The 10,296-nt window shown below is 51.1% G+C and overlaps 1 protein-coding gene across 1 annotated transcript in view; it reads left to right on the forward strand.

The window, feature by feature from the left end:
• Window positions 1–10,296, forward strand: part of LOC103805588 (ankyrin repeat and fibronectin type-III domain-containing protein 1-like) — a gene marked incomplete at its 3' end in the record, with an annotated part of 155,194 nt that overhangs the window by 25,001 nt on the left and 119,897 nt on the right. The window contains exons 4-5 of the mRNA XM_009078244.1: window positions 2,347–2,388; window positions 4,029–4,111. Coding sequence (XP_009076492.1) covers window positions 2,347–2,388; window positions 4,029–4,111 — 125 coding nt within the window. The remainder of the gene's footprint in view (window positions 1–2,346; window positions 2,389–4,028; window positions 4,112–10,296) is intronic.

The raw sequence follows: 10,296 nt of genomic DNA on the forward strand, positions 1-10,296 counted from the left end.
TGCCAGCACACCTGTCTTCCTCCCAGGGCACTGTGCAGGGTGGATTTGCTCCAGCCATGTAGCTGGTGGCATGTGTCTGCAGTCCCACTCTGGTGTGTGATGGATCTGCACGTACAGATTACTGGAATTTGCATAATTTGAATTTTAAATGAATTCCAATTTTTGTGATTGTCAGAATGAGTTTTCTTTCTAATAAGCCTTTCCTTTTAACTCCTCCAAGGCCTGTAGGGCTGTCAGTGTTTCCGCCTTGGAGACGGAGGAGCGGTTGATTGCTTGTGACATCTGTCTCTCTCGCGGATCCCCTGCCTTGTCGCACCCTCTCCAGCTGTGACAGAGATGGTGGCTTTAGCCAGGCTGGGACTGTGCTCTGAGACCCTGGCTGTGTTGTTTTGGTTCACTCGGTGATGGGCAAGGGACTAGTTTGGATTTTGTGCCCAGCTGGTTCCGTGTGGCCTCCCAGGACAGGCTAATGTGACCTTCCGCAGTGTCCCTTGCCTGGAAGGAGATGGAAAGCACAGGCTGTGCTGATTTCCTTGTCTTTTTGGGAGCCCTGGTCATGAAAGGCAGAATTAACCCTGTTAAACTTGGCATTAGCCTTATGGAGTGTTAAAGGAGGTCACCAGGGCTGAGTCAGTCTGTGGTGGCTGCTAGGACAGTCAGTGAGATTGCAGCAGGGCTCAGAGGAAATCTGTGCTCCTCCCTTTTTTCTTTAGGAATCTGAAGTTCTCTGTATACTAAGGTTAAAGTCCTCTAAATCCAAGCTAGTCATTCATCCTTTCAGCCTGATGGTGTAGATTCTGCTGCCTCCAGAGGAGGAGGAGCCAGCAGTGCCCAGGGTACCGTGTGCTGGTCCGTGGGTCACTAGCTTGATTTGAAGTCTCTATCCTGACCCCCCTGCTCCTCTGAAATACATACTGCTCTCTGTGCACCAGGGAGGAGTTAGCCAGTTTGTGCAGGGGAGATGGAGGAAAGGAACTGTTGGCATTGCCATACCATCCTTGATGCTGCCCCAGCTGCCCTGACACTTCTGCTTGCTGTAGTTCCTGCATGTTTCAAGTACGTGACTCAAGGGTGTGTTGCTTTCCTGACTCTGCACTAATTTATTTTACTCTGCATTCTTATGCACTGATTTGTTTTTTAATTATTATTGTTTCTGTATGATATTTTTACAGTCAGTCATTCTGATATGTGATGTCTGTGCCCTCAGGAAACACTTAGAGCAGTGTTTGTCTTGGGAGCTCCACAGATGAATTCAGCAGATGTAATCCCTGCCTTACAAAGCCATAAGGAGGGAGAAAGGGTGAACTGGAATGGTAGAGCCTGGGCAAGGGATGCAGTGAGGGGAGGAACTCAGTGTGGCAGAAACCTGATCACACCTGGTGCTCACTGAAGTCACTGATGGTGCCTGAGCTGGCACAGGCTGATGTGTACCCATCCAGGTTTTCCTATTCCCATGGACAATCTCAGAAAAACTTCTGTTCCTGGTTGTTACTGCAGTGATGTTAGGGAGCTGGGGCACGTGGGTCTGTGCAAAATCTGCCTCATCCCAGAGCAGCCCATGGGAGGTGAATATCCTAGTCTGGGTTGTTGGTGCCAGGTGAGCTGGGCAGAGCCAGAGAGTTAGTAGGACTGTAGTAGAACTCATCCCTGCATTATCCTGATGGTTTGCTGTGCACAGGGACTTCCCAAGTCTGGGGGCAGCCCGTTGTCTCCTGAGTGCAGCTGGTGCCCGAGGCTCTGGTGTGATGCTTACGGTGACAGCGATGTCTTGCTCAGCCCTGCTGTAATCCCGGAGGTGCCAGTGAAATCCCAGTGGTGGGTGCTCTCTCCTTGCCTTATTTTATTGGGTTCTGTTCTGACACTGTTACAAACGGTCTCAGGGGGTGAATGCCAAGGCAGGTGAAGGATGAGCTCTGTGTACCCCTCTCTGTGCACAGCCCCTCCTTGGCACGTTGCTCACTTGCCAACTGTTGTTCATTGAGCATAAAAAAACCCCCAATCCTGATAAATAATGTGACAGGCAGCGGAGCAGTCCCTGGGAGTCACCCCAGTTTGCAGATTAGTGTGGGAGTGAACTGGCACAGCAATGCTCCAAACCAAAACACAGCAGCTTGTGACGTCCCAGCAGATGCTTTGTGGTGCCTGTAGTAAAACAGAGATGGCTTGGGAAGAGGAGAGCATGCTGTGGGACTGCTCTCAGCATTCCCATGCAAAGGGAGATATCTCCTGTGGGAGGAATTAGGAATTAGTGGGGGCAGTTTTGTGAGGACCACTCCCTGCTGGGCTGGTAGAGAGAGGGATCTGGTGGGGTGTGTGGACAGTGTGACACATCCCACTTTGTCACAGGCCATCTGGGACCAGGTGTCTGTGACAAAGAGCATGAACTGGGTGAGTTGGGGTGGGTGAAGCCTCTCCTGGTTGCTGTAAGTGATATGGACCCTGCTGCTGGGCAGGCTGACAGCACAGGGCTCTAAAAGAAACAGGCAGGAGCTGTGGGCCCCTGAGCTTGAATCTGGAAGGGTTTTATTGCTGACTTTGGGTTTGATTTCAATTCTGCATTGTAGGGTGGGTATTAGTGAGAACTATATATCATTTTTTCAGGGCTTTTCCAAAAGAAGATGTAGGCTGGCTTTGGGCCTAACTTGGAGCTTTGCAAATAACTGATTCAAACTACTAGGAGATAACCTCTAGATTCAAAATATACCAACCACTAGGAAAACTGCCACACTCTCCCTGAAAGCTGCAGTGTTTGCTCCCTCTGCTGGCTTTGCTCCGGGGAGGAGAGCCTGGTCCAGCTGCACAGGGGTGGAGATGCTGCAAAGTGCAGGGCTGACTTGGGGAGTGGTAGAAGGAGATCCCACGGGCTGACAGAGACAGGATGAGGGGGAATGACTTCCCACTGCCAGAGGACAGGGTTAGATGGGATATTGGGAAAGAATTCCTCCCTGTGAGGGTGGTGAGGCACTGGCACAGGTGGCACAGAGAAGCTGTGGCTGTCCCATCCCTGAAAGTGTCCAAGGCCAGTTTGGACATGACTTGGAGCAACCTGGTCCAGTGGAAGGTGTCTCTGCCCATGGCAGAGTCCAGAACAAGATGAGCTTTCAGGTCCCTTCCCACCCAAACCATTCTAGGATTCTGTGAGGTTTCTAGCTTCCGATGCTTTAGTGTTTTGTTTCTGCATGAGGAACAGCAAATGCTCAGAGAGCAGCAGGACTGAGGAGGAGGAGAGCAGAGTCCTTTGCCAACTTCCAATTTTACTCTGCTTCTCCAAGCGAGACTCACTAAAAATGTGCACTGTGTCCTTTGGTATGTAGAATTGGTGTGAAAGAAGAAAATAACCACAGTGATTTAAAATAAGTGAGACATTATTTTGTGAGCTGGAGTATTCCTCCTCTGCCACAGGACTGGAGTCTTACAATTGGAAACTCAAATGAGTTTTCAGGTTGGTGCTGCAGCACAGACTGAGGGTCTCAGTGGCACAGGGTGGGCTGGAGATGCTTTGGGCTGCAGCTAGTGATGGTCCAGCTACGTGGAGGACTAAATGCATTTGGATGGCTCCGTCCTGCTGGGCACACCAAAGCTTGTGCTGGTGGGGCCATGGAGGACTAAATGCTTTTGGATGGCTCCGTCCTGCTGAGCACACCAAAGCTTGTGCTGGTGGGGCCCAGAGCAGTTTCTGCCTTTGGCTGGTTGCTCCCTCCCAACAGCTGGCTGTGATGGTAGCAGTGGCCACACGTCTGCTGCCCAGGTCCTTCCTGGCCTCTGTATCCAGTCAGAAGGGTCCTGTGTGCTGAGGCTGTTCCTGTTAATCCCGAAGTGCACACTCTGGTGGGTTTTGTCACCCTGATTTCCTTTTCTTCTGTGGTTTGTCAGCAAGAATAGCTGGGCACTGCTCAGACCAGACATAGTAAATCCCATCCTCTGCTGACCACGAGGCCTCTTGGTCCACCTGCAGACCTTCCTTTTGTTTCTCTTGGAGGTGTGCTCCTCTGCTCTTCCTGTCAGGCCTCTTGCTGTTCCTTTCCCAGGTCTCAGACAGCAAATCTGATTATTGCAATCTGTCCTCTTACAACTCAGACACACAGTCTGCAGCTCTTTGGGTCTTCCTGATGTGAGGAAGGCAAGTGCCACAGGTTCATGAGCAAATTGTCCAATCCCCAAAATGCCTTTCATTACCCTTTGGAGAGTGCTAGGACAGAAAAGGCTTTGATAGCCTGAGATTTAAACACTTCTGAGCACTTTCATGCAGGGAGGTATATATGCCTGAATAAGCCCTTTGGGACACTGTTGTGGCTTCATAAAGACTCAAGGATCTGGCAAGTGGATTCAGCTGCAGGATTGGGAGCACTTGAGTGTAGTGGCTGTCTGGAGGTGGTACTTTGTGTGTGCTGGATGCCATCAGCAGAATGCTGCAAAGCCTCTCCAGGTGCAGCCTGCCTGGGATGCACTGGGTAAATCAGCAGTGGGCTGTAAAACATTTTTTGCGTTGGAAATTGTGGAGCTCTGGGATGCTCTGCTGTATTGGAGTATGGATGCAGTAGCAGCTGCGTGCTGCAAGAGGTCTCTGCAGCACTGCACTTCGTGCACCGATACCCACTGCAAGAGCAGCTGCTCTGCTTTTCTTCCCCATCTCTGGATGAAGTGCTTCACCTTACCTATCCCTCTTCTCACTGGAGAGATCTGAGTTTTCAGTCTCTAAATCACGGGATCCCAGAATGGTTTGGGTTGGAAGGGTCTTTAAAGTGCATCTCATTCCATTCCCTGTCATGGACCTTCCACTAGACCTGGTTGCTTCAAGCCCAATCCAACCTGGCCTTGAACACTCCCAGAGATGGAACAGCCACAGCTTCTCCGGGCAACCTGTGCCAGTGCCTCACCACCCTCACAGGGAAGAGGTTTTTCCTAATATCCAACCTACCCTGCCACAGCCACAGGTATTCTGGGCAGCCTGTGCCAGTGCCTCACCATCCCCACAGGGAAGAATTCATTCCCAATATCCCATCTCACCTTGCCCTCTGGCAGACACTCAGGGTCCCAGCACATAATGTAGGGATTGCTGCCTGCTGGGTGTTCCAGGGCCTCAGCTGAGGAAGGAGTGACTTTGGGGACATTGTTACAGACCAGCACCTACGTCTGAACAGAGCTGCTTCTGGCACACAGACTGCCTTATCTGCCCCTCCTGCAGCTTCTGAGGCAGAGCTGATCTTCAGCAGCTTCCCCAGCAGTGTAGTGTGGCAGGGCAGTTGTCACCCTGCATCATGGGACATGGGGGAGAGCTGATGTGTCCAGCTTGTGCTGCTCTGTTTCCTTTCCCCATCTGTGCATGTGCATCGATGCCCTTGTAGGTGGGAACACGCTGGGCTCCATGAGGTCTGCCTGGGCACAGCCTGAAGCTGGTTCAATTCCTTGGGGAAAGGAAGGGAAGGCAGAAGGTCTGCTGGTAACTGGGGATGGGGAGAGCTCTCTGCCATCAGTGTCCCTGTCAGATTCTCCATGTGTTCTCTCCTTCACTGGGAGGTTTGTGGTAATGCGTGACATGTCCCAGTGAGCACAGCGAGGCTGAGGTTCAGGGAAGGAGCTGGCAGTGATCTCAGAGGGAACATTGAGGCTGAAGATTAAGCACAGCATTTCCGGTGGGAACAAGCTGATGTCTGGGGTCGGGTGTCACCTCGCCTTGACAGCCTTGCTGCAGTTGGGAAGGATGGAAAAAGAAAGGATCCTGAAACCTAAGAGCTGTTTTGCTATTTACTTTGGTTCTGTTTTTACTCCAAGAATAGAAACAAAGACGATGGATTTGCATCACCAGGAGCAACTTGAGCAGGGAGGAGGAAGTGATGGGGCCTCATTAGTGGCAGGAATGTGCTGGCAAGAGGAGGGCCCCGGTGACAGGGGAGGCAGTTTGACCTGGGGGTTCCTATTAGCATTTTGTTCATCTTACTTGTGTTTTATGTTTTTAATGACTAGTTTGTGAGGTTCAGCAAGCTGACCCTTATCTCTGCAAGGGAACTCTTGCAGAGGCAGAGAAAGCCCAGGCTGCAATGCAGAGGAAGGTGCCTTTGGAGGTGCACCACTTGCTCAGTCAGGTCTTGATCTCCTGGAAAGAAAAGGAGATTTATCTCTCTCTGCACTGACTATTTAGAGGGTTTTGCCTGTCATATGTAAAGCTGTTTTTCCTCTTGCTGCTGCAGTTGCATCTCCAGTCTGAGCCCAGTCACAGCAGAGGGCTGAGAGCGACTGTGGTAGGGTGGTGATGGGGTGGCTGTGAGACCTCCAGCCTTGCTGGGGCTCACTCTCTGGAGGAGGGAGGACTGGGGAGGATTTGGGCAGGAAGCAGGGAGGTATGCTGGAGACCTCTAGGGCCACAGGTGAATCTGGCTGGTTCTCCAGACCTCTGGCTGCTCTGTGGCTCTGGTGTGCTCTCACCAAGTGCCTCAGAGTGATGTTTTGTTCACTTCACTTCTGGAGAGTGCTGGAGCAGATTGCCCAGAGAGGGTGTGGAGTCTCCCTCACCAGGGATAGTCAAGAAGTGTCTGGATGCAATACTATGCCATGTGCTCTGGGATGACCCTGCTTGAGCAGGGAGGTTGGACCAGATGACCCCTCTGGTCCTTCCAACCTCAACTATTCTGGGATTCTGTGACAACACTGGTGGTCTCATAAGCATTCCCAACCTTTCTGTACTGAGCCTGTGATGAGGTGCCTTCTCAGGTAGATGCTGGCCCTTCTGCTATCATTCCATCTTCTTCCTGAGATGGCATTGACACCCGAGAGCCTTTTGACGTGATTATGCAATGCCTGGTAAGTCAGCAAAGCTGCTTTGTCATTTTGAGAAGCCAAGTGGGGAAACTGCAAATCTTCAACTTGAGTACTGCTGTGTGTGAATTAGTAACTGCAGCATCCTTGGACATTGCCTGCTCTGAGTCTGTCTGACAGGACACACTGAGCTGGAGCTGAACACTGTGTCAGCTCTGTCAGCCGTGGATGTTCTCCTGGGGCTCATGCACTGATTTAACACCTGCAGGCTAAAACAAACTGCTTCTACTTCTGACATGTTCAGCAGATCAAAGTGTTTTCCTTACCTACCCGTGGCCACAGGCATCCACAGATTATGTCACTGAGCTCCACAGTCAGCAGTGTCTGACCTCCCTTTGGGGGGGATGTTTGTCCTCCCTCTGGGGGTGTCTGTCCAGCCAGGTTCCTGCTTTTGGGTGCCCTGCTCTTGCTTATAGTGGTGTCTGGGAATGCTGAGCTCTAGCCATCTGTCTATTTGGGCTAGATTTTCATGGGAATCCTTGGAAACTGTGGTGTGTTGAAATAGATATGTCTCAGCACATATACCCATGGGATACGGATGGACCTGTTCATTTTTTGAGGGTTGCTTTCAGCTTTACAAGGGTAAGCCTGCTCTTTTCAGGCCTATAGCACTTGAGACAGAGATACACACGGCTTTGCTGGTGTCAGACTTTGTCCCAGGAGCCCCCTCCTCTGCCCATCCTCCTAGCCACCCCACCTGTAACCTAGGCTGGTGGTGATAGAGCCTGGCAGAGAGCAGAGGGAATAAGGGTTGGGTTTATTTTAAACCACAGAGTCAAGGTCCTTGGGTTCTGTGAGCTGCTGTGGGGCTGCAGGATGCTGTGGGGATGATGTGGCTCAAAGTCTGGGCTAAATATTTTTAATCACCCTGCACTTGGAGACCTTTTACAAACAAACACTGACAAGCCACCTCTTTTCTGTACAGGCCTTGGCCACAGAAAAAGTATTTAGATCAGCAGCAAAGGCAAATGATCTTGGTCCAGGGATGCACAGGGATTTACTTTGCAGCTTTTTTTTGCATAAGGTAGATCTCTATTTAGTCTTGGTTTTGTTTAGCAGTTCCTGTCATACACAGTCTCAGACCCTCACACCCTCGGACGTGTCTCCTTTCTCCAGGACCATCCAACACCCCCACGGGCATCACTCCCCCTTCCCAAAAAGTTATTGTTCCTAGAAAGCAGAGCAGCGCCGCTGGAATGTTAATTGGGGGAAGTGAATAACCAGGGCTCCCCTCTGCCTAACCTTCCCCAGCCCCCTCTTAACGAGCAAATTGCATTTATTTAGGCATTGAAGGTCCTGTCTCTCCTCCCCTGGGCAGACTGAAGTGTCCATTGTACAGCTCCTCATTGGGATTTGCTGCCATTTGTTCAAGGAATTTTTTTTTAGAGAAAGGCAATTTTTAAGGAGGGGGAACCCTTTCTTTCTTGCTGCAGGGAGAGGAGATGAGTTGTGGTGGGCAGAGGCAGGCAGGGCAGTGGGTTTGTCACTGGTGCCATTCCCAGAGTCACTCAGGCTTCACACATGGAAGATGAGGTGTGTGTTTCCCTGTCTGTTCTTGCTGAGCTCATGGAGGAGACAGGGAATGTGAAATCCAGCCTGTGTCTGTAGTGGAGAGTAGATCCACTGTGTGTCTTGGTAGGTACTCAATATGCTGCTCCCTGGCAGCCCTGGGGCCCCAGTCCTCATCCCAACTCCTGCTCAGTCCTGGCACTGGGAGGGCTGTGACTGAGCCTGTGCTGATGGGAAGAAGTTTTCCCAGTGATGGCTGAGGCTTTGAGGCCATCCAGGCAAACCCACTAAAAGCCACTAAACTGGCCCAGAGGGATTGTGGGTTTGTATCTGTGTTTTGCACTGGTGAGTGCTTCATCGAGCACAGCCCTGACACCCTGACCCAGCCCTGAGCTGTGGTTTGTGGCCAAGATTACAGTTCCCACAGATGTGCACAGCTGGCTGGGGAGCCCCAGCTGTGTGGCTGGGGGCAGCCCCCCTGTTGGAGCTCAGACAACCCATGGTGGAAAGGTCTGGAGGGCTATGGTGTGCCGCAGACTTAGAGTGGGTTTGTCCATGCAAGCATTAATATTTTTATTTCCTGATCACTGGATTTTGGATTTACTAGTTAAACCATTGAATGAGGTTTGGAATCACAGAATCACATACTGGTTTGGGTTGGAGGGGAAATTAAAGCTCATCTTGTTCCATTCCCTTGCCATGGGCCTGGACACCTTCCACTAGCCCAGGTGGCTCCAAGCCCCATCAAGCCTGGCCTTGAACACTTCCAGGGATGGAGCAGCCACAGCTTCTCTGGGCAACCTGTGCCAGTGCCTCACCACCCTCACAGGGAAGTATTTCTAACCCTGCCCTCTGTGAAGCCATTCCCCCTTGTACTGTCCCTCCAGGTCCTTGTCCAAAGTCCCTCTCCAGCCTTCCTGTGGCCTCCTCTAGGCACTGGAAAGGGCTTTAAGGTCTCCTTTTGTTGATGGCTATAGGGATGTGGCTATCCATGGATCCTCAGCCCATGCTGGCAATGCCATGACTGTCTCAGGTGTTGCAGTCCAGCTGGGCTTGGGCTTTCAACTCATCACCATGTGGTGTAAATGCTTTGCTTAGATTAAACAATGGAATTTTAATTATTAATGAGATTGGCTGGTGGAGTATCTCCAGGGCTGTTTATTTTGACATTGAATTTGTTATACAAGATGCTCATAGTGTTGATTCCAGTTTCACAGCAGGCTGTTGTGGCACCCTGCAGGTGTGGGGCTCACTGGGAGGGGGATATGTGGCAGAGAGGGGGTTATGGCATTGCCATAAGGTGCTTCTGCCCAGAGGACCAGGACTAATGAATTTATCATCCTGGAGGCTTCAGAGCTGGCACTGGTGGTAGTAGAGGGGAGAGGTTATTCCGGTCTGATCCATTCCGTAATTGGGAACTGGACTTTTTTCTTACGTATGGTGATTTATTTTTTTTTGCCAGCATTCTGCATTTGGTGTTGTCCCAGGATTGGCTTGGGAGCATGACCTAATGTTTAGAGGGAGATTTGTCTAGTGGTCTTGGGGTGGAGATGGGAGTGAGGCAACATCTCCATGTGCCTCGGGTGGTGAGTGCTGGAAGGGACCCAAAAGGATCATCAAGTGCAACTTCTGCTCCTGCACAGGATAACCCCAACAATTCCACCTGAGACTGAGAATTTTGTCCAAATGCTGCCTGAGCTCTGTCAGGCCATGACCACTGCCATGGGGAGCTGTTCCAGTGCTCAAACACCCCCTGGGGAAAGAACCTTTTCCTAATATCTAGCCTAAACCTCCCCTGATACAGCTTGGCACCATTCCCTTGGGTCCTGTCCCTGGTCACCAGAGAGCAGATATCAGTTCCTGCCCCTTGTGAGGAAGCTGTAGACAGTGATGAGGTTCCTTCTGCAAAGCAACCTTCTGGAAACTGGATAGTTCCTGCTTCCCAGCTCTCTGACTTGTGGTAGGCAGTGCTTT

The sequence above is a fragment of the Acanthisitta chloris genome, unplaced genomic scaffold (genome assembly GCF_000695815.1).
Source record: "Acanthisitta chloris isolate BGI_N310 unplaced genomic scaffold, ASM69581v1 scaffold207, whole genome shotgun sequence".
NCBI lineage: Eukaryota > Metazoa > Chordata > Aves > Passeriformes > Acanthisittidae > Acanthisitta > Acanthisitta chloris.